General features: G+C 39.7%; 1 protein-coding gene across 4 annotated transcripts in view; it reads right to left on the bottom strand.

The window, feature by feature from the left end:
* cntfr (ciliary neurotrophic factor receptor) overlaps positions 1–25485 on the bottom strand; it is a 288526-nt gene that overhangs the window by 17229 nt on the left and 245812 nt on the right. For all 4 annotated transcript variants that reach the window (XM_030436151.1, XM_030436149.1, XM_030436152.1 and 1 more), the window contains 3 exons: positions 21228–21345; positions 19329–19495; positions 11247–11410 (listed from right to left, as the gene is read on the bottom strand). In XM_030436151.1, coding sequence (XP_030292011.1) covers positions 11247–11410; positions 19329–19495; positions 21228–21345 — 449 coding nt within the window. The remainder of the gene's footprint in view (positions 1–11246; positions 11411–19328; positions 19496–21227; positions 21346–25485) is intronic.

Here is a 25485-nt window from a genome sequence, read left to right on the forward strand (position 1 = left end):
CAATTATATACGATAAACAATATGTCAGTTACAAATATTCTGGTTTAGGTCCAAGATACAAGGACTGGGAGTGAGGAGGATGAGGAAGAGAAGCTTGAGTGAAGAGAATTCACTCGCACAGAGAGCTTAGTGCTACAATACACACACACACACACATAAACGCACACACAGATGCACACACTCCACCGAGAGCCTCTACACAAATCCAGACAATACGAGGGGCAGAGAGAGGAGATGTGAACATTCCTCAGGGATTGCATAAGGAACTGTGTGAAAAAGAAGTGACCCTTTACTTTTCACACATCCTTTTTTCTTTTCTTTCCCTCCTCTCCTTTCCATTCCTCTTCTCTCCTGCCTCACACCAACTATAACGGTCTTGCTTGTGCCGTCTTTAATCACTTTTCTATCCTGTACTTGTGTTTACTGTTGCAAAAACCTCAAATAACAACCCTCTTGGATCAATAAAGTTTCATCGCATCTTATCAAATATACATTGTAGCAATGAAAAGAAAGGAACTCCAACTGAACCCTTGGACACAAATAACAGGTCACACTAGGCATCCAATAGGCACATTGGTATGATATTAAATATGTGACTAAGACCTGCCTCAGGGGGGTTATTCCTGCTATTATGTATGTTATCGTTTATATCATCTGTAGACACGAATGCTATTGGATAAAGCACCGTACATGTAAGTCAGAGGTAGCGATGACGACGAGATAAGCAGAAGAGTAGGGAGACAAGAAGAAAACCATAAAGATAGTGTAGACTGACAGACAGAAGGACAGGGTAAATGAAGAGGCTGAGGAAAGAGAAAAACAGAGATGCAAAAAGGAGACAGAGAAAGAAAAAAGAGAAGGAAAAGCAGAGAGAGGGAGACATGGAGAGAATTGGCGTCGGTGGTCAGATCTAATCCAGTGAGCATGTCTGTTGTCCTGGAAAGGAAACCCAATTATATGGCACTTCCACTGGCCCGATGGCGCTCTGTGTGTGTATGTGTGTGTATGTGTGTGCACTGAGAAGGTTGGTCTCATTAGGTTGACTGACAGCTCCCATTTTTCCGCCGCGCACTCCTCCCATTTGAGAACACACACACACACACACACACACACACGGACAGAAACCAAATCGAGGGGTAATTTCTCAGACAGTATTTCCTCCTGTGAAGCCCCAATCGCCATAGCAGCAATTACTGTAAAAGGAAGCTAAACCCCCACCAACCAATCGAAAATCCCTAACTACACCTTGCTCCCTTAAAAAGCAAGAGGTGGTTTAAACAACACAGCTGTGCCTGGAGGTGTCTCTACATTAGCTTCAGCTTATGCTGTCATGACAAAAATGTCAAACATGAAGGTGTCAAGAAAGATGAGATTTGAATCAGAATTAATCGAATATCATATGAAATGAAATTAAGCTTATTTTATGTGTGCTCTTGCTTTAAGGTGAATGCATGTATACCTTGTTCTCTGTGATCCCTCTTTTATTCAGACACTCCTTACAGTTCATGATAAAACAATTCAAAAATATGAAAAAAGAAAAGGAAAATAACTTTCAAGAGTTTTCTTGGCGACCAGCCCAGCCTGCACTCTGCTTCTCGCCAAGTATGAGTTGGGATAGGCCTCAACCCACCGTGACCCTGCACAGGATGAGTGGGTATAGAGAATGCGTGTATGGATGGATGAATTTCTCTTCTTTGTCTGTGAATTCTGCATTTATACAGCTTCCTTATCCTGAGAACATTTCAAAGCGCTGTACGAAATCTCTCATTAACCCACTCACACATCATCATATACCACTGACTTGCACACTTGAGGCAGGTTTGAGGTACACTAATTTGCTCAGGGACACTTCCAAAGATACCATTAGAATGAACCGGGAGTTAAACCCTCAACTCTGTAACTACTTGACGACTTCAAGTACCCATCAACCACTCTGACTGAGTTAAGAGTTACCTAGTCAATGCTTTATTTTAGGATTATTTAGCACTGGCATTTGACTTGGCTAACTTTAAAATTAGGAGACATTTGTCTAAAATTTGATGTTTAAAATGTCTTTAAATCAGTTGATTAGACTCACTCTGGGGGTTATTTAGATCTATTACTTATGCAACTACTTGTTTAAAGGTCTTATTTGTACATAAGTTGATTTTTGAGTATCATTCCCAACTAGTAAAACACTGACGCATTAGGTTTTCCAATTCCCAAGCGTCAGTATTTAACGAAAATGAAAAGAGACTTTTTCTCTCTTTTTCAAACTGATTTATTTAAGTGGTACTTATGAAGTCTTCCGAGAGGCTGTTTAATTGTGTTCTGTTCTAGAAGATAGTCAAAACCATAAGACACATGACAAACCTCTGACAGTTGATAAAAAAACATAAATTACACTAAAGATGAAATACAATGAAAACAGCTACCTACTAAAGCACAATGAGCATTGAATAACAGCCATACTGCTGCTTAATAGGCTTACCATGGACATTTCTGCTCCTTATTTGAATCAATTGTCAGAAAGCCTTGAATCAAGTGACCAGTCTCTCACTCAAATCACCAGATGGATATTTTTAAAATGTCCCTCTGTGGCTGCCCACAGAATGATACATGATAAAGCTGAAACTGAACATGAGTGGTGAAACTGCTGTACGCCAACTGAACTGCAGGTCTCTGTAGAGAGTGGTGCTGCCCAATGGCAGCTGGCAATGCTCATCAGAAGTTTTTGCCTTTAGCTATTCAGAAAAGTTTGGAAAAAAAAAAAGCCGTCAAGAACGCCTTAAAAGTAGATCATTTGGATGCTTGTTAAAGACCACCTATATAGACATCTTTTTTCTACACAGACTGTTTTTCAGAATAACTTATTAATTTTTTTACCCCATCGAGGAAGCTGCTGTTTTCTTTTAGAATACAGCCTTACATGATGTTAACAATAAACAATAAACACATGCTAGATAGTAAGTCTTGCAGGGACAGCTTTAAAACCTCTTCTGTGCTGCGATCACGAAAATCTTAACAAGCTTTGGTGACTTGGTTTAACTGTAATGTTCATATCACAACTTTATTGGCCATGAATCCCCAAGATGAAATCCCCAAGGTGCATGTTAGTCCCCCGACATCTCAGAGCAGGTATGAGTGTATGACGGCCCTAGGTCTGACATGGTAATATAGATATCAATAGAGGCAGAAGAGAGGGCAGTGGCCCCATTCATCTTCATTCACCCTTACAGTGTAAGACCTCGAAAGCACCACAAAGATAAAACAATGAAACATCTCAACTGCAATCTGGGAAACGTACACACACACACTTGGAGAACTCTTTCTGTTTTGGGTGATACTGAAATTAGATATGCGACACCTTTTTATGTAATAGTGAGCAATTCCATTCATATTTGTCTTGTTTTCTGTCTTTGGCATGGAAGTTGGATTTTTGCCTGTATCAATTTCTTTGTTTGTTGGTTGAAGGATTACACAAAAACTACAAGAGATTTCCATGAAGCTTGGATGGAGGATGGGTCTTAGCCCAGAACAGATCCCATCAACTTTAATGCGGCTCAAGATAAAGGATCAGATCTCACTTCCCTCAAAATATGGGCATTTTTCCAACATTTTGGTTGGATTTTGAATAAAAAATCTGGCATATTTAGGTGACTGGGTTCTATGAGTGAATACAATTTGATTCAGATCCAAATATAAAAGCCTGATCTACGCTTGTTTGAATTAAAGGGGACTGCTGAACCTTGGTGGAGGTATGCACTCCACTCAGTGCATTTCTAGTGTTTCCATTTTCTAACATTTCCCAGTCCTCTCATCCTTTCTTCATGAGTTTTTATTTTTTACTTCACAAATGGCTAAAAGAATTGAACAAATCATTTTTAATAAAAACACCTAACCTAATTAGATTCTTTCAAATATTAACAAAAAGCTTATAGACTGTAAGCCCAAACTAAAGCCTAAAAAGATTTGCACCATGTATGTCTGTATAAATGTAAAGAGGTTGGACTTTAATGTATCTCGACAGCTAAAGAATGACGACTTGTGTGACGCGACTGAATCCATCCTCGTGCGCGCGCGTGTGTGTGTGTTCGAAAGACGGGGTTTGATAAATGGTCTGTCTCTGGCAGTGTCCTTTAGATGGGATGTTTTCCCCAAACAAGGTCTAAACATTTATCATGTGCACCCATAGATACAAATGGATAGCTTGAGGGATGGATGGTTAGATAGCTGGCTTAATGCACGGATAGAGAGACGGATGGATGGATGAATGGATGAATGAGCGGGTGGGTGGCTGATGGTAGAACTGTGGATTGCTGAGAGAGGGAAAGTGGTGGCTGTTGGTCGGGCAGGACGGAAGGGTGAAACTGAAATAAGGAGGCAGGAGATACTGAGAGGAAGAAAAGATGAAAAGGAGCGAATCGAAGGCACTGTTTAGCTTTCATGACATTCAATGTCAGATCGAGTTGAATAACCTCTTTTTCAGTGTCAATCTCTGCTTTTCATTGGCTTCCTGTACCTTAATGTTACACACAGAAACACACAAAATGTATGCATACTACTATCTAACACACAAAAAAACATGAAAAATGTACAAATTCAGGCAAAAAAGAGGAGCATGCAAAGAAACTAACACGCACACAATCACAGTATAGCTTTGTATCTAGGGAAATCTACTTTCTACCATCACACATATACAAACACACACACAAAGCTCCTCGCTATTGATTCATCTAAGTGCTTGCCGGATGAGAGTGACTTTTGGCAAACATACAAAGTTATGACATGGATGGAGAAAGAGAAACAGCGTGTTGGTGCTCGAAAAGAAGAGTATTAGGAAGGTGAAGCAGTATTGACGAAGACAGGAAACCACAAGGGGAGATGGGGGGTTGAAGGAACGATGCAGATGAAAAAAAGAAGTAAGGAAAATGATGAGAGGGAGAAAAAGTGACAAAGAAAGTGAGTTGGGGGGAGAATGAGGGAGATGGATGGGAGAGGGAGGACGCGGCATGTCAGACGGAAGGACAAAGGAGAAAAAATGTGGGATAAATAAATGAATGGAAGGCTAAGCTGTGTTGACCAAGCGAACACAGATTAAAGGAGGAAGAATTTTAAGTCAGTTCCCTTCTCTGCTCTGGCTCCTTCGTTTGATTGTGTCCCCTTTCATGACTCTTGCATCATGAACAATTATTCTTCTTTGCCTTATCCTGTACGTACAGTACATATACAGTATGTGTGGGTGTGACAGTGCATGGACAGCTTGTTTGTGGCAATCATATGTGGCTATGCCGTGTTGGTCTGTGCATGCACTGCAAAAAAACATAATCTCCTCAAGTGATTTATAGCCTCAAAAGCCACAAGACAAAGTCAGTGCTGGTATCTTAAAAACATGAAAAAAAAAGCTGGTTGTGGATCACAGATTTAGAAAAATAACACTACAAAATTCTTAACACAACGGTTGAAACGATGTCCCTGCACAGGCAGACTCACTAATGAGAAGTGACATGATGACTAGATGAGATGGAAATTGTTTGTAGTGTGCAATCTGCGCACGTGTTGAACATCTCTGATAATCTGTGACTGTGCTTGTTCTTTATTTTTACTTGTACACTCGTGACTATACGTGTTAGAGCACTTGGGTAGCATTTGCATGTATATTAATCTTTATAATTAGAACAGGAATTTGTTTGCGTGTGAGCGCATCAGTGTGCACGTGTGTTTCTTCTATATGAAGACCGTATATGTGTTTCCGTGCATGAGAGTGTTTGTGCGGAGACGTGTGTTTTCAGTCGACTGGAGTTCAGCATCATCCCCAAAGGGCAATTACAGTGTAGCAGATGCATTTTTCGTACCACGAAGAGAATATTGAGCAATCTAAAATTGTTCTTATCACAGTTACTGGACCATTGCTTTAATTGCAGTGAGAGTTGGAGTTCACGTCTCAGTGAAGGGAGCGTGAGGGTCGCATGGAAACAATGCAACACAAGAGCATGGGAAAGAGAACAATTCACAGAACGTGTACAAGCATACAGATGTGTTCTCATCTGGAGACTCTTTAAACTCTCAATTGCAGATTGTGACAAAGACATAATGTGAAGCGCAAAGAAGAAACATAAAGCCTCCCAGCTGACTGATGACACTAAAGTCTGTGTGTTTCAGGTATATTTAAGGACCAGTTTAGACCCTTTTTAAAATGGGAACTTTGCCAATTCTTAACCGGCTTTGTTTCACTACTGCAAATGAACAATGTTGAACTTATCTCCATTTTGTCTGCATCCAAAGTCCCAAACTCTTGCCAGCAACAGATTTTAAGGCTTTAATATCAACTAAAGATTGTACTTCCACATTATTGTGTGCCCACATCTACAGACGCAAAAAGTATAATTGGATCGAGACAGAGAGACCAAACTTTGATTGAACTAATTCCCTGCAATTTAGCAAGTTTGTGAACCAGAAGACGCGACTATACTGTCTCCTGTATTGTTAAAATGGAGCCAGAATAAACTCCACCCACACTACAAAACAAGGCAGTGCTGATCAAATATGAACCACAATCCTGTTCATTGTCTATTTCTCTCCTAAAATGTTTTCAGTAATATATTTCAGTGTAATATTTAGTTGTAATATGATACTGTTACCAGCTGGCAAAAAAACGCACTCTGAGCCAAAACCAAGCACCGCCCAACTCCAAGTGCCTCATCTATCAGTGTTTATTGGTGTGGTGCTGTGCAGTACATTCTAATTGTTGTTGGGCATGAGGCACCAGTTTAAAAAATAATTGCGTCTTCCTACTGTATAGACAGCCCAGTTTAATGCATAATGCAATGTCCATATTTCCAGCTGTGAAATGCTTCTTTAAGTGCAAAACATGGGAAGTAGCTTGTAGAGTTGTCTCATTTGATTTGGTCCAATTGAAGCCAGCACTAGACACTGGGCTAGAGACAGAAGCAGTAAAGGCATGGTGGCCAGGATGTGCCTATGTTGGGAACAAATGCCATTAATTTGGCAGCTCTCTGGAGTGTTGATGCAAACAGGAAATAAGACTGTAGCAAATCATGATGAGACAATGTATGTAGGTTACCACCCTTTGAGTCATTTCAGCACCGCACACCCTGAAGCAATTTATCAACCTTCAAACACAATTTGTATGTTTGTGTATGCATCCTTTTTTTTGTCTCGTCTCTTTCATCTATGTATCAATGTATTTTAGACTTGAGGATTTCATCATCTTGCTCATTCCCATGTAGCGAATTATAACAATCCATTGTTTTTTTCAATTTCTATGATCGAATAATGTTGCCCAGGGCTTATGTGCTTCATTTAACATGACATCTTTCTCAAATTCAATAAGTGTTTTTCTTTCATCAGTCTCCTTTGTCATTTCAATGCTCTCATGTATCCATAAAGGTCCATCTCATTTATATATACTGCTTCTTTCTCTTGTATCTACCAGTCTGCTATCCATTACAGTCTTTTTTTCCCCTTCTCTGATGCACTCCATTCATCTACTTCTAAACTTTCCCCCATTTTCTTCCGTCTGTCTGAATCTCCATCACTATAAGTATCTGGGCTAGTCTTCCCTTCATTCCTCAGGAGGATGGATGGTTTCCTCCACAGATCAGTTTGATCACAACACCCCTTTCATTTCTGACTCAAAACACATTTCAAAATACCACATGTGAAAGCCATTCTCACCCAGCTCTGCTGTCTAACCACAATAAACGTAAATTACTAAGCAATGCAAACCACTTCAATTAGTATTTGACCTCTAAGGCTATAATTAATGAGTATATACTGGGCCAATTAACAGTGTTCCTTATTTTGGCAACCTCATTAAACTCAAAATGATTTATGTCATGGCTCGATAGTTTAAAGCCCAATTTTTTTTTTATAACAGTGTGCTACTACAGTCAATCAATAAACATGTGATTTACAGTGTATGCAGCCATGATCAGCTTTAGTGACAGTAACTTGTGACAAGCTGCCATAACCAACAGAAATAGATCTTTATAGGGTGTTAAAGGTGCCTTCTCTTTCGATAGTAACACCATGAAAACTGTGCAGTCAATGCTATGTTGGGTTTCTTCACATATATCCCAGAGAGTACTGATTAACCTGTTTATAATACACAGTAATTTAAACATCAAGGTTGCTCAGGTTGAAGGTGATAGAGTGAACAATGCTGGGATGCACTTGAGGTTACTGGAGTTCTTGAGGATGGCTCATCAAAATGCCTATATATACCCATGCACCCCTACAAAGAGTTCTAATAAGGACAAATTAAGTGAAACCAAATGATCTCATCCACACTCATTGCCATTGTTGTTTGGAAAGAGGTGCCACCCCATGTAGGCTTTCAAGGCCAGCCCTTTACGTGACGTGAATGACGTCACTTGGGTTACAAAACTGAATGCAGTTTTTTTTTAAAACCAAAGCATGATCTTTCCCCAACCCTAACCAGTAGTTTTTTTGTTTGTCTAACCATAACCAAGTAGTTTTTATTTTGCATAACCAAACCTAACCAAGTAGTGAGCATTTGACAATGTTGTAAAACTGATGTCATAGTATGTGTAGCATTTGCCAGCACGCTTTATTTTGAAAATCTAACCAGACGTTGCAAATTACTTTGGAGTGCCAACTGAACCTCAGAGCCTTTCACATGCATAACTGATGCTAGAGGGGTATGTAGAATATCATAATTGAAGAGCTGGGAGTGAGACTGTGTTGGTCAGCTAGCTGGATTTGTGAGATCACATGAGAGAGAATGAGGCTTCAAGTTACACATCTGTGGCCAAATACGTAGTAGCTGGATCTATAAGCATCCTTTGAGAATTTACAGGCAGCTTCAGGCAGAGTTTAGGTGTGAGAACTAGTAGGCGATCATGTCAGGTTAGTCCATATACTTGAGAGCCGAAAATACTGGGTGTCTGCAGCCTGTAGTTGTGAATGGACAAGATCATACATGTTTATTTGGTGTGTACAGTCCCCTCGCAGATAGGATAGATAAAGCTATGTGTGAAAGCTCTAATTGGCTCTGCTTTTTCTCCAACTGGGGAAAAGCTGTAAATACGCACAGCACCAGGCCATTTGAATTGGCTGATTTATGTCCAATAATAGATACACTGACGTAACAGTTTCATCTGCTGGTTGCCGCTTAATGCAGGAATATTACTGCTCAAGGCTTAATCCGGACAGCTGGTGTAAAAATCGGGGTAACTATGCACATACAAGTTCATCTAATAACTTCTTTTAGCTCTTAAACAACACCTAATAAAAGCGTTACCATCGAGTGCTCACAAGCCCAGTGGTGATAGGTTCGGAACCCCCCTTCTGAAAACCACATTTAAAACCACGGCCATGGAGACATTCATCAAAGACCACTGCAAAAACGGAAAACCCTGCAATTCTCAGCTGTCATCAACTGTATTTATGTAATTTCCAAATGATGTGTTCTTAGCCAATCCAAATATTGACTTAAGGTTTCCCACCTCTCACGCCATGCACCAGTTCACATATTGATTGATTAGTGGTGAGGGCGAGAAGGGAAACTGAGAGTGTGTCAGGTTTAATCATGGATTCATACCACAAAGATCTGAGGCATTATTAGAACTTCCTTCATTCCAAGTGCGGTGGTGTGTGTGTGTGTGTGTGTGTGTGTGTGTGTGTGTGTGTGTGTGTGAGATAGAGATGAAGCAACAGAGCGAGAGAGGCAGATTTAGTGCGAATGTGTTTTGTTAATAGTATCTCTTTATATGTGTGATTGTGTGTACACGCACACTGAATATCCATTGTATAATTTGTGCGCAGTGTTTCAATAACTAAATATAGTTCTACTGTGTCCCATTGTTCTATTGCTTAATTAATTTTTTGTTGATGAATTAGAACCAGTAAGCCACAGTTAGGAGGAGCATTAAAATCAAGGATGTCCTAAGGGTTTACTCATCTCAGGTTAATTTACATCTCTCGATCTATTGTGTTTGGACTGGTGAACCAAATGCCATGTGGTGATATTTTCCTACAAAGTATTCTATATTGAGTTAACTTATTGAAAATGGTCAAAACCAAAGAAAGTTAACTGCTGGATCTATGAAAGATGGGAGAACAGAGAGATATAACGGGAGGAAAAAGAAATAGCAAGGTAATGACAGAGACACTTTTCAAAGATGGAAAGAGTAAGAGAAAGACTGAAAAAGAATGTGTGTATTGCTCTATAATTCATAAATGTGTGTGAGTGTATTTCCATGTGAGGGTCCGTAACCCAAGTTCTTGGAACAACACCTCTACAGACCCATTGACGTGCCTGATAATAATGCTGCGATGTTAGATGGAGCTTTCATCCCAGGAATCCTATAGTGGACACATATGCTTTTACTATATGGAGCCCTAAGGGAACTGAACCCACAAGACACAGTCAGATGCAGTAACATACACCAGAGAAGCTGAGCGATTATGTCTGTCTGACCAGGGATCAGATGATCAGCTACAGGTTGGACCATTTCACTCATAACTGCTAACTGTTCTCAGAGGCATCTCTCTGAACAAAGAGCTTGTAGTCTTTTTCTTCAAAACAATTAAAACAATATACCTACGCTTGTTTCCTTTGGGTAATACTAATCATACAGAAGAATAAAAAGAAGGGTTCAATTCTATAGTAGAAATGTTTGATAAGCTTAGCAAATTCGGATTAAAAGACATTCCCCCCGTGTTCTAGAAAATGTGCTATTTCCTCTTGAGAAACATTCTTGCAATGAGGCGATACACAATCCGTCAGTATGGAGGAAGGCCAGTTGTTTCTTTACAGCACTGCGTTCACAGAAAGAAATGAGATGTGCTCAGATTTTACCAATACCAAATAATGAATCATACTCCGACAAGTGTTTTTCAATGTTGACTTAGAGCTTCTGGTAACAGAGATGGATCTGGAAAAAAAACACTCCGAGCATTTATAACTCCATTTATTTTTGGCTTATGGCAGAGTCATTACATGTGTCAGCCAGATTTTGTGAGGACAAGCTATTCTATTCATAAGTAAGAAGCTCATTCCCAGTCACTGAGCAACTTCTAACAATGAGTGATTAATGTGCATGTGTTCACTTTGCTGGAATTATTTAATGAAACTCAGGCTTGTTATTTGGCAGTCACGCCGGATAAAGCCTTTCAAAATCAGAGTCTGACAGCATCCTGACTGCTTGTAAATCATTTAGATAATAGCAATATGTGCATAAATCTATATAAAATGCTAATAGTGCTTAAATGCTACTCACATGCTGCCACTGCTCTCTGATGAGTGGCCGGTATCGAAGGAAGTATTTCAGAGGGAAGTTGTCGATATCAGGCCAGGTGGCAGGGCTGTGCCAGGAAACCTCCAGTCTCCGAGCGTTGAAACGGATCGGGGTGGCCGTCACACGCTCCGGGGGGTCCGGTTTGACTGTGGGATAGACACAATCAATTAATTAAAAAGGGCATCCCAAAATTTCACATGAACAGATCAGTTTAGTCATCATGGTGAGGTACGCAGCCTTTGAAAATCAAGGGTCTTTGCCATATGTTCCGCATTAGTACGGGGAATACTTGCCACCCCCAAACACACGTTTAGCACTGCTCCAGCTTAGCTATAATGTTAATGTTGTTAGCAATAGATTGCTACCATTCAGAGACTTCTTTTTTTGGTACATCTGCAAATGATTATCTTTTTTGGCCCGTCTTGACCTGAGTCCAATGTGTAAATTCAAGCGGTGGTCCTACAGAGCCTGGTGCACGTCAAAGTTCAACAAATGCGAACTCTTGCCACAGTCATGTGGAGAGTGATCATGATGAGGTTTCAACATTTGTAAGTGGGATCTTTTAATGAGAAGTCTATGACAACATAAGTGAAAAAAATGTAATCGTACAAATGAAAAGTTTCAACATAGCGTGGTTTGCAAATACATATTCTGCCTCTCAACATTTTACAAGTACACTATACTCTAATGGAAAATACATCTTCACAAATGGTGTAAGGTCCATGGGGTGCAGAGTGAGGAAGAAGACAGAAGTGGAGAACGTCTGAGGGGGCTTTGGCGAGGCATACAAAGAAAAAATCATCAGCCCCCGATGAAAAGCCATGTATAAATGTTGTGTTCCATGAATGCACATCCACTGAGAAAGACACGCAGACAGGAGGGTTGAGAGAATTCAATGAAATGCTTTTCAGAAGATATTGAATGAACCGGTCTTTGTTAGATCACTCCCATTAGGGAACACACTGGGCTGCCACTTCAGCTACATGAGACCTTTTCTCAACCAGATACAACACACATGACATTACAATAGGAAATGTATAGGGGCAATTACAACCTGAATGTCTCATGACATAGACACATGTGGCAACCCGGGAAAAAAACATAGGAACAAACGTTGAATGGCCTGTAAAAAGACAGAGGCAGACAGAAGCAACAAGACAGACCTCTCCTTCGTGCAAGCACAGAACAAAACAGAGTAATCTGTATGGGTGGGGTGTCCCAATGGCTTTAAAATGTTCATCCGACTTGAAACAGAGCTTCAGCTTTTGTGTTAGTAATGAACACGTTCTTCTTTTGATGACCTGATGGGTGAGGTGGGGGCGCTGAAAGATGTAAAGGATTTGTCTCTTAACTGAAAATCCACGGTGATGGGTTTGAAGAAAATAATTAGAAAAATGCACAAAAGATGAGGAACAGATTAAGCGCTCAAAGACTTTCATGGTTTCGATAAACCTTAAAGTAATGTTGCAGGTAGACAGACAGAAGCCATATACATCAAGGCCGAGTTTTGCTCGGCAAAGGCACAATCGCAAACTAATGAAACCAATGAATAAATTATGGAAAAAGAAATGGGTCTTGTAATGAGCCAATGGTAATACAAGGAAAATACCAAGTCACACATATAGCCAGTATAGCTCTTACATTTAGCAACATAGGAGTGGTGGAGAAAAAAGAAAAAAAAAGAAGATGAGCAATCATACAAGTTCAGTTTTATGACATCCCATTGTTGTGCCCGTCCATGCTCAGCCTTAAAACGTCTGTTACGGCCCCCTTGGCTCCGTCCATTCACATTTGCGTTCACATTACTGTGTCTCATTCTTCCCTTCGCTCCCGCGCTGTGACAGTTGCTGCGGCCCATCCTTTCTCTTTGCTGCTGATGCAAGTGAACAGGTGTACTGTAACATAAAGGTCTAATCTTTCAAACGGCTACTGGTGAGGCCATTATATTCAATGTCTGCTGAAAATGGGATGAGAGAGTGGGTGGGAGAAAAGGGGCTAATCTTACAAAAGGGTTGTAAAAGGTTGGCCCGCTGGCTCGGACAATGATGAAATCGAGGTGTAAAATTAAGATCTGCAAAAAGCTGTATCTCCATATAAAGCCCAGTGGAACAATGTATGCTATTAGTCCATCTGTTGGTAGTGTTTCTAACACCATTATCATGTGTCATCTAGGCCTTAATGCATTCAGGTCTGACTGCTCTAGCTCCTCTTTCCCCTGTCCACACACCACACCATATCCCTCTTTCAGAAAATGGGCTTTTCAAAAGGAAACAAAACAAAAACAAGCAGAATCTATCTGTCGTTTTACAGTACAACAGGCGCTGGGTGACAGCCTCTGACAGTGCACTTAACGGGGCAAAAAGTGGAGAAGTGAAGTGTTTCGATCTGCAGTAAAATCTTGCAAAAATATCTTTGAAAGGCCCACTCTTGTAAAACAACAAAAATCCCCTTACCAATCTAAAAGTCATAATCTTCTATTGTGCACTCGAACACCCTGATGTTAGATGAGTAATAGCAGTAAAGAATAGAAGTCAAAAACACATAGAACTAAAGTCCAAAATAAGTCACTATCAAGTGCAACTAACTCCAAGTAAAGTGTATTAAAAGTGCTATTCTATTTGCTCAAGCATTTTCAGCAAATGGGACAGATATGTTTAGTGGATTAATATGTAAAGCACGGCAGGGGTAGAGCATGGAAACTAGATGACTGCACTGGTTTTCCTCATCGACTCTCTTAAGCAAAATAACACAAAATGTCTCTGCTGCAAAAGCAAAAGGATCTAATGAGTGGAAGGTGAATGTCCTGAGTTCATATGGCAGCTGTCTTTGTTTTCATAGCTACAACAGGAAAGGAGAATACATACAGTATGAATACAAAGAAAATGAGAAAGTCACACAAGAAAGTTCTGATAGGGTTGCCCTCTTTTAAAAGAAATAACACATTATAGTCAAACTTCATCTCAGACTACAGGGAGTAAACATTTGTCAGCCTTTCATCTCCTGACGCCTCAACTGTGATTAGGATACAAAAATCTGATCTCTGACTCAGTGGTGTTTAGTAATTTGAAGCAGATCTGCTGCATCCGGGAATATGCCTGCGCCTCAGGGGTTTTTCGATGAAAATTGCAACTTAAGAACCGCTCTGAAGAAATCTGCTGCTGTCCAAGAGACAGTACTAGTGCATGATAGTAATTAGTGCATACTGTAGTAATGCTGCCTTTAAGCCACTGCCAGCTCTAGTGGTGCTTTTTTGTACTAAATGCTGATCTCTGACCTCCCTTATGGACAGAGCCAAGTCTGCTGGAAGCAGCAAAAACATCACAACAAACTTTTTATTTTTTGCTAAATAAACAGTCTTGAATAACAAATCAGCTTGTCAGTGCAGTCTGGCCTTCTCATTTGCCAATTTTCTAAGAAAATAATAATGACAAAACTACTGTAAATAAAACCAAGATTTTACTATTTAATATTTTCAACTGGCTGTCTTTAAAGCAGACATATTATGTACATTTTCAGGTTCATGATTTTCTGCAGGGTTACTACTAGAATAGGTTAACAAAGCTTTAGAGCTAGATCGGTTTTCTTATGCTGTCCAGTGCTACAGCACTGTATTCCCCCTCTGTTCTAGCAACAGCAGAGCAGCTGCGCTAAAGTAATTCTTAAGTGCCAAACTAGCTGTGAGGCATAAATTATGCAAATGTGTGACCAGGTGACGTACCAAAGTCCAGGAATTGAGGAGCAGTGTTTAATGTGGGAGAGAGGAGTGCCTGTTTGTGTGGATACCTTTTTAACTTTCAAGATCTCTTACATGCACAGGAGAACTTATATAAAACACAGATGGAAAGAAAATAAATGAAAAAGCATCACAGGTCTCCTTTTACCTCTTCACTTTTACTGACTGAAATCTGCTTTAACTGGCTACCCCTGGGACGTGGGCCACTTCTGTTTTACCACAAAGTAACTGCAAATTAAAGCTGAATGCGATCATTTTTTAACTACTAATTGGAAGGATGGCATGGTGTTGAAAAGTTCCTGCAGCTACATGCACCATGTGGGATTAGTAGATTCATTTTAATTACAATGGCTGAGTAATGTAGAAGTGAATGATAGCAGGTGTTGAGGTGTCAGAGCTGTCAAAGAAAATAAGAAATCTTTGGAAGTAAAAATACGCTTTAACTTTAGAAGCCCTTTACACTTAGCCAAGATCACTTATCGTTTGATCATCTTGGCACTAGAAAGCTTTAAGTTATCATTTGATGGGTCTGGAGCTTCCTTGAGGGTTGTCTTTGTAACTGAACCCACAGCACGCACATGTGAGGACACACACACACACATACACATACATACACACACACACACACACACACACACACACAGAATCTCATCTAGTCTAATTTCATCCCAGCTTTGGTCGGATGAACAAGGACAGTTGAGAATCATCTTACTCCCACTCAGAAGTCAGAAGTGCACCAGGAAGCATGAAATTGTTTTATTTATTTACGATCTGGCTCGTTGTCCCTGATAATGAATGTGACTTACAACTTAGAATGGCATGAGAAAGACTTTTAACAAAGCAGGGACACGGAGGGGACGAGGGGGAGGAGGAGAGAGGGAGGGTTGAGAGAAGGAAAGCAACATGAAACAGTTTGCAAAGAAGGGAAACACAGAAAGGGAGAGGGCAAGACCACATCCACGCTAATGCTGATAAATTTGACAACAAGGTTTCTATAATGAAAAACAGATCTTTTCAAAGGCGCTCTGAGATACGTCTGCAAAACGCTGTTCTTGTGTTCTAGTGTGAAGGGAATAGCAAAGTTTCTGTTTCCATTGACAACGGCTGTATTGCATTATCAGTTATAACGAAACAAAAGGATGCAATCATATGGAGGATTGGAGGCAAAGAGGCTTTTAGCCTTTTAAAACTTGGGCTGAGTCTATCTTTTTTTTTTTTTTTTTAAATTCAAATCCATCTTTATTCCAGTGAACCAGTTTTGATTCTTAAAATCCTGACAAGTAAATTACATTTAATATGAATTTCTGATAAAAATGTGTACATGTTTGTACCAACGCAGTCAGGCAATTAAAAACTATGGTGAAAATCTCTACTGCATTTTGGTGTGATTTTATGTATTTGTAATTCTCTAGCACTTTGTCACACAGCATAGAGACATGGGCTTTATGTTACATTCAGGTGCACCTTGTAATTTCTAAAATTTACATCACTTTGTATGGAGAGCATGTGGGCACTGACAGGGAATTCATGGTGCATTCAAGTGCACCTTATTAACTCAGAAATGTATAATCAATTGGCTAACTCATTTGTTTTTATATATTTTTTTTTGATATTTCAATTTGTTGAATTTTACAGGTTTACTTTATAATTAGATGGTACTATCATAACAACCAAAAATCAAAACTCCGAAACCAGTTTTGTTACATACACAAAAAGGGTCCACAACACAAAACACACAGGGGCAGGCATGTAAAAAAAGAGTGGGCGTTATTGCTGCTAACCAAAGTCTAAAATCCAGAAAGCAAGCAACAAAAGGCAGGAAAAGGAAAGTCCCAAGAAAAAAAAACAAACTAAAGAGAAATAATAACACAGTAGACAAAGCAGAAAACCATGGGGAACACATCTGGAACACAGGGAACATGCACAGGAGACACAGATGAACCAACAAAAAAGTGAAGGAAAAACACAGGCTTAAATACACAGAAATGATTAACTAATGGAACACAGGTGTGCACAATAAGAGCGGGAAAGCACAAAGACAGGAAGTGGAAAGTTAAAGCAAAAGTTAACTTAAACTATCTGAAAATAATATTGTGGATCGAAGGTATTTGTCACATAAATGGCATTTTTTTGGAAATGTATCTGGGACAAGATCTGAGAGCTCAGATCATGATAGTAAATAGAAAGTGTCTGACAGAGGGAGGGAGAAGATAAAAAGAGAGGAAAGAGAGGAAAAAGTGGTACAAAGTCACGAGAAGGGCGTGCAGGAATGGAGGAGAAAGCATAGGGAAAGAAAAGAACAGTGGGGTATTTTGCTATAACCAATAGTTAAAGGATATTTCCTGAGCCAAGGCGCTAATCCGGCTAGCATTAGCATTTTCATGAGTCTTGTGTCCGGGGCTTGGCAGAGCATGTCACTGCCTCATTTGGTTACTTATGTACGTACGCGCACACACACACACACACACACAGACACACACTCACACTCTCCCTCTCTTTTCAATACCTCGCCCTCTCAGCCGACACACTCCACACACTCCACACAGTCGCTCACAGCCCCATTGGTGTCTGTGTGTGTTTATGCGTCATGCACACCCATATCGCGCTCTGAGCAATACAACAGAGCCGAGGACTGCTGGCAGCACTTCCCTTATCTATCAAAGTACTCTTCATTCCTTCTTTAAAATGAATTTCTCCTCTTCGCTGCTTTCCAGTCTGAGTCGCTTAAGAATTCTTGCTGTTATTACGTGGCCCTGTGCAGCCTAAGTGAACAAAACTTCCCAATCCTAACTGCATGTTTTGACACTACTTACCACAGGAATGTGAAAGGTTCTAATTAAAGAAACAACCAATAAAGGAACCAACTTTCAAGGCTAGTTTTGACAATAAATATGACTGAAATGTGCTTAAATTGCTGCCGGTGTTTGGATTATCTTGCCCTTTCAGTGAGAGAGCAGAGCACTGATTTGTGACTGCCACATCCCGTTCCAAGCCCCAATTAAATACTGTTTGCTGCAGAAAAGGTTCAGAGGTAGCGTATTTATTACCCAGTGCTTTTGGTAATGACAGGGGTGTACAGTCAGTGGGTTCCTTGCTAATGGACTGTGCTGCTGGTTAAAGAAGAAAAGCTGTGCACTCTCCTTTCAGCTGGGTGACATTTATTTGGCCACGGAAATTTCACTTTTCTTTGTTTTTCTGGCGTCAAGCAGAAATGTGTGTGCAACATATCTCCAAAGGGAAGAAGAAGTGAATGGAATCAGTCATCTGTGGTCAAACAAACGCATTAGCATTGCTTTGGGTTGGCATCCTCAAAGAGATGCCTCAACAAATATTTAAAAAGAGGATCTCAGATTTGTCCCCGAACTTTGTCCACAAAAACATTGTTTGTAAACTTTAATGAAAAGTGTTAACATTCCAAAGCCTGAACGAGTTAGGAGGAAATATTCAAAAATGTGGCTCTTTGAACCCTTTGAACTCAGAATCTCAAACAAGTTTTTTTTTTTTTTTATAGCAAAACCCATCAGAATACCATGCAGCCCCAACAGCGTTAAGCCTGTAGTTCACTTTGTATAAAATTTGGACAGGTGGAAATAGAGTGCTGCAGAGAAATGAATTTTGCACTCCTGGTTCCCTGGTCTCATGGTCAAAAGACATTTTGATGGATTTTGGTTGGCTGCCTCACATAAAATCTGTACTCACAAACTTACAGACGGATATTTTCACATTTGGATATATGACATAAAAAATGTCAGTTAATATTTCTCGTTTTCAACATTTCGCATTAAAATACATTAAAAAAAAAGATGGATGCTAACACGTGGCTAAATGAAGCTACAAATGTTGTCGGGGAAGTTAAACATATTTATGCAAAACACAGAAACCACTGACTTGTCCGCCTTTACATGTGGACCTAAGCTTAGTGGTGATGATGTAGAAGCAATGCGACCGTGGTGTAGTTTGTTTATAGCCTTGTGCTTTTTTTTTCTAATGATCACGTTAATACTTCAAATAAGTGTTGTGGTGCTCATTTATCTATTTCATATGTCATGTATCATAACATAACATTTTGTTTACCACAGAGTTTATCATCTGCAGTAATATAAATCTAAAGTAAAAATTAGACTTAGACTAGACTTTTTGTTTAAAAAAAACAGGTGATGTTTACTTATGGGTTGGGTAACAAAAATATCATCATCATCATCATTATTATGATCCCTGCAGCACTCAGTTAGTGTGACAATACAACACTGGTCACCTTACCTTACCTTACAGAGGAGAATGGAACAGCAAACAACGCAACATAACAAAACATGAGACGACATCTATCTTACCTATACTGGACTCCTCGAAGGAAATGGTGGTGGAGGCTTTCCCCAAGGCGTTGACTGCCGTCACATTAACTTTGTACGGGAAGCTGGAGAAGACTTCAGGAAAATGTACACGACAGCGATTCTTGTGGTCCGGGTCTTTCTGCACCTCCAGTGAACGCTGGTTATGTCTGGAGAGGAAGACAAATTTAAAAGGTTGGAGGAGAGAGAGCAAGAGAGACTGAGATTGACTTCTTTTTAATGTTGTATGTTTTCTGCCTGAAAGAAGCACACTGTACGCTGGTTTGGAAATGGAGAAAGAGAGCAGGAAGGTGGTAAAGCATTTTACCTCCCTTTTTTACAATCTCCATGTTATATATCAGAGCTGGAACATCATTTTAATTCCACACTAAAAACTGCTGACTAAACCTCATGCTTCACAGAACAGGACAGCTTAGGTCTGGGACATAGCCAGACACAAGTTTTACTATCTTTGACTTTTTGTACATTTTTCAGTTTCGCTTCATGGCATAAATGTGCCTTTACAACTTTATTTTGTATTTGATTTTAAGCTAACAGCCCTTTTAAATCTTACACTTTGCTAATTGCAGATAATGTCAGAAACTACCAACAGAGCTCCCTAGGACAATTACCCCAATAGCCCAGTCAATAGATTATAATGACGGCACTGGAATTTTCTGCAAACCACAAATACATGGGGTCAAAAAAGAAAAACCCACACTTGACAGACCCGTACGCTAAAGGCACGTCAGGCTACTCTTTCGGTTAATCTCTCTATTGTCCTTCGTCTATACTTCTCTCTGCCTCACTGCTCATTATCATTCAAACAGAATAATATTGGTGTTACAACATTAATGAAGGTACTGCCAACCTGCTGTGGGACTCTGTGATCTTGGAATATCAAAGAGAACATGACGGAGAAAAACTCGAGGGTGTTCATCCACACGTTTCGAGTATTTAAGGTCTACCTACTGTTAAAACATGACTGGATGCCCTAAGGACAGGTAGCGAGACAGGTGTTTAACCAGGGAAACCAAAATGATATCAACCGTTTTTACAACTAAACCCTACTAAATGTGTTGTTTTTCTGTTTGATGTTTCATAGCATTGAGTTAGGATTGGAAAAGTATTTGCTTGTAGAAGAAACAACTTTTATGAATGTAATTGCATTCATCATATTTTTCATCATATTATTGGGGATATTCAACCTCCTTTGTTGAGAGGGTCGAGGAGCATGAGGTCACGTCCAATAATATAAATTGTGAACATTATTTTCTACTTTAAATTTTATTTTACTGTGCATCATTATTTTTTTTTCAATGTCAAAGTCCTTTTTTTACTGTTCAAAGCAGTTACTGTTAGCAAAGTACCCATGGATGTACAGACAAGTATTATGGCATTACTTTGATAAAAAAGAAAACTTTGTGGAGTCATAATGAGTCCCTCTTTTTTATGGGGATAATGATTTCCTCAGAAAGTGTAAGTCACTGAATCTTAATGTATCATGTCTGTGAGTTCTGGTTTGGGGGAGAACAAATTTTGACGCAAATTGCCATAATTGGGTGCTGAGGGTTTGAATGCATTTCAAATCCCCAGCACGCCCATCTTTCAACTCTATCGCGCCACCCTGGGGAGGCAGGTCTCACAGTTTGAACACCGAACCGCTCTCAAGGAAAGTAGTTCCTGGCAGATGACTAGAAAATGTTAACTTTTGATAGATTTTCTGTAAAAAATACCAGAAACACCTTTGAAGGACACTTAGAATTGGCCATATAAGCTATTTGTAACCATAGATATTAGATGTCAGCAATTACTTTGGTGAGTCCACTGTTACCGAGTTTACAAAAAATGACCTATCTACAAATCGAATCTAAAAAATATAAAATAAAAAAATGCACTTACTGTACGTCCACTTCAAAGGTAGTGGGGATGTACGTGGGGTGGAGCTGATGCCAGCTGCAGTAGAAGCCTTTAGGGTAGGTGTTGGATCGACAGGTGACTGTGGGCTCCCGAGGGGGAACTATGGAGAGAATAAAAACAAGAGAGAAGGCCAGACAGTTAGCTAATGTGTACTTAAGAACTATGCTGAAGTTGAAAACACAAAGACACACCGGAAAGAGAGAGAGAGAGAGAGAGAGAGAGAGAGAGAGAGAGAGAGAGAGAGAGAGAGAGAGAGAGAGAGAGAGAGAGAGAGAGAGAGAGAGAGAGTAATATAGATTACATTAATCAAATGCAAAACAGCTGTGCCTAATTACACATTTCCTTATTGAATAATTCATTCTTGATCAAGTATTTCATTAAAAACGTCACTGCTACTCATTTTAAAATAAGTTGTATCCATTATTATCTTTTATTAGATATGCTTTTAATTTGTTTAGCAGTGAGTGTGTGAGTAATTTTTTATTTCTTAATAACATAAATACATTTTAATTTGACTCGGAGAAGAGGAGTAATTAAAAATTGTTTATGTTTGTGGAGACTGGAACAACTCAATTTAGGTTTTACAGCAGCACTTACATCTTCTATAAACCCGAAGCTCAGGCAAATGTCTAAAATGACTAAAGTGTCAGGATCAACGCCCGACAATTCAATGTCCCAGACCTTCTCCCTGAGTCAATGACTGCATGATTTTATGTCTGTTTCCTCATATTTCTATTTCATTATTGCAGCTGTTTTTCCTAGTGATATATGCAACTGAGGGAAACGTAAAACAAAGAATCATTTATTTGCATTGCTGCAGTGCCGTTGGCTGTCTGGATGTTGGATGACTAGAAACAGTGAGATGAACACCGGTTGTAGAATATTTATTACCGGGGACAAGCAATCAATGTAACAATTCAATCTAATTTACATGATTGAGAATATGAAGGAGAACAGAGCAGAAGGTGATGAAGAACAGACCCAGGGAAAGGAGAGGAAGGTTAAAAAAGTAAAGACGCTGGAAGGGAGAGAGGGAAGGATATTAGAATGGCAGAGCAAAAGCCGGAAAAAAAGAGGGTTGGCCAGAAGAAGTGATGTTTCGCCAACTCTGGCCTCCTCCAAGATTAGGATCCTTTCTTCACAGCTAGTCAACCGCGCACTTGTCTACCACTCCCCCTTTCACCCCTCAGCTTTTTACCCTTTTACCCTTGTTATCTATACTTTTTGTGTTATACAGTCAGTGTACAGTTTGGCATCACAAAAAATATATTTCCCACATGTTATTTTTACTTTTCTGTTCCCAAATTCACCTTTATTATCTTCCCTTTTCTTTATCTAAATTACAGCCTTTTCATTTCACAATGCTTCATTGCTGCCATATCTTGCTTCTAAGATATGTGGGACTGGCTCTGGACTTTCATGATTACATATTGGATATCAGCCAATCAGTAATATGTACTCCTGATATGATAGGTTGGCTGATAACAGCTACATTCAGACAATATAATCTTTGCACTGCTTCTGGAGTTGGCTTCTTTTAATCTCATCGTACATGTGTACAGTGACAATAAAGGCATTCTATTCTATTCTATTCTATTCTATTCATTTACAGTCAGTAATGTACACCGGAGTGAAATGGGTGAGATGGGTCAACCTCACTTTAAAAGCCAACCGCCCATTCAGTGTGGACATGTGAAAAACTGCATGAGCTGCTCAGTGGAGCAGGGTTTCTCTCCCCTGTGGGAAAAATGATAGCTCTCAATGTTTTTGCAGAACAGGGCTACCAGGGTGTGGCCAAAAAACAGGTAATAATTATATGGAAAAATGTTACAAAAGAAGGGTCCCTTTCTACTTTATGCAGCATGGCAAGAAATGTAATATTTCAAATAACCATTTTAGCTGTTTTCAATAGTTTTATGAAGTTAAATTCAAGTTTCCACTGTTTGTACTTAAAGCATCTGCTTGGAGTTGTTTATGACTTTGTGGATACCAAGGGCTCTAATCAAAACATCTGTTTATTCAAATATTCCTTACAAAGATGAACAAAAACTAAACTGGCTAATGCAATTAGTACCTCTGTCGACCATCATTTAGATTTTAATGGGAGTTAGCAAAAAAACATAACCATAACCATAAATGATGCAGAAAGAACAAGAAATATTGTTAGGATGAATCACTGTCCAATAAAAGGTTAGATGACAACAAGCAGACAGTTGGATGGACTGTTGACCTGAGAAGTCCTGATATGCCCTGAAAGGCAATCACAAACAAGTATTTTCTGTGGTAAAAAGAAGAGGCGAAGTGCATCAATATAGGAAAAAGCGAAGAAAACAACATGAGTGGCGAGGCAATCCCTAAAAAAGGGATGCAGTTACAGAAAGCCGATGGACAATTCACCGCTACATCACATCTAAGTGCCACCTTTTGCTTCTGCTGTATGTTTTCTTTCTGTAGCTCCAGAAAAAAATACCCAATGGGTTTAGTGATATGTCTGATTTATCTTCTGTATCTCAAGTATTTCTTTAATCACTGATGATTATTGATGTGTTTAATTTGCAGCCATTTTCAGGGACAAGATTCTTCTGCATTCCTTCCTTCCGTCTGCATCTTGGAAGCTCAAATATCCCTCTTGGATCAGTATCTTCTGTATATTTGTTTTGCTTTAAGGATGGTGGAGATAATCCCGCAATAAAAACATTTCCACATACTATAGCAGCATCCCGTCTATTTATTTTGTCATTTGTACCAGTGATAAAGACATTTTTGGAACATCCTTTGTGAATGGCTCACTCAAGGCGTATTTGGTCAAACACACACGCCACAAACGCCCGCAAGCAAGAGCAGGGCTTGATTGGCTGCTGTGGGGTCATTTCACTGTCACACACAATCAGCTGTGTTTAAGCGGTCACCACGGCAACTAAATAGCCTGTCAATAACACCAGCGATGAGGTGCCAGGGACGACATCCAATCACACTCAATTAATCGCATAGACTAATGGGGCCATATCAATCAATTGGCTCCTCATTTGAGAGCTTCAGTCAAAGTCACAAACACAGAATGTTGAACGCAAACACACCCACACACGCATTAACTGTCAGGACACACACAATAGGTGTTCCTGTGCTGTGCAGAATTAGCCTCGATCAATCAAACTAGCTTATCAAGAACTTGAAGAAGTACTTCAGCGATAAACTAAAGATCACATCTTTGGAGAGAAGAAAGCTACAGAAAAGAAGCAGGCTGGTGGAGGGATACAGGCGTGAAGAGGACGAGCTCAAGTGTGTGTTCATGGCGACCATGCTTGGAGTGGGTTATTTGAACTCTGGAGTGTTTGCTCCTTTAATTTAGTTCATTTTGCCAGGCATCAGTGGTGTCAATCAAACCACCGCCAGGGCACCTGAAAGGGCAGTTCATACTGTAGGGCTCCTCTAAGGGGACTGTGGTGCGTTTGGTTAGGAGGGGGAGGACGTGATCTGAACCGTCAATAGCAAATGACCCCGGAACACAAGGGTTTGTGTGTGCAGGGGGACAGATGTCGACACCTAAATGCCAGCTGTTCATCAAGGTTTAAAAGCCATGCAGGACATAAACAAGCAAGGGCAAAACAAAGATTACTGCCAGAAGTTACCAGAACTTTGACCAATAGTAGCTACTTGTAAATCCACATGATTTGAGATTACAAGCCTTGGATTGATTGAATTCGAGGTTCCATATTGTAGAAAGTGACATTTCCATGACTTTAATAAAAAAATAAAGCAGTTCTAGGTGAAAGCAACAATACTGTGAAAGCACTGAAACACATGAAGAAATATGTAAGATGAAGAAATTAATTCAGAGACTGTGCCTTAAAAAAAGCTTTAAAATCAGCTAATATGGAAACAAGGTGGGCAGTGAGGGGGGTCCTTACAGTGACAGGTACTTAAACAGAGCTTGCAGACAGGGGGTGAATAGAGGTGCTGCAGAAATGGAACATATATGAAGAATAATGTTTTGTTTTTTTAAAACATTAATGCAACAATAATATTAAAGTATTAACAATAAATTTGAACCTGAACAGACTGAATAACAAAACATTGTTGAAGATTTCACTATTGGTTTATAGCAAATTAATTTGTGAGTTAAATGAAAATGTAGGAAATAACAGTAAAGTGTGTTAAAATAGCTCAGACAAGAGCGAAGGAGGGGAAAAAAGGGTTGGATGGAATTGAAGAGGAGTCTATAGTGGGCGAGTATCTGTGG

This window comes from Sparus aurata, chromosome 12, assembly GCF_900880675.1.
Source record: "Sparus aurata chromosome 12, fSpaAur1.1, whole genome shotgun sequence".
In the NCBI taxonomy this organism is placed as follows: Eukaryota; Metazoa; Chordata; class Actinopteri; order Spariformes; family Sparidae; genus Sparus; species Sparus aurata.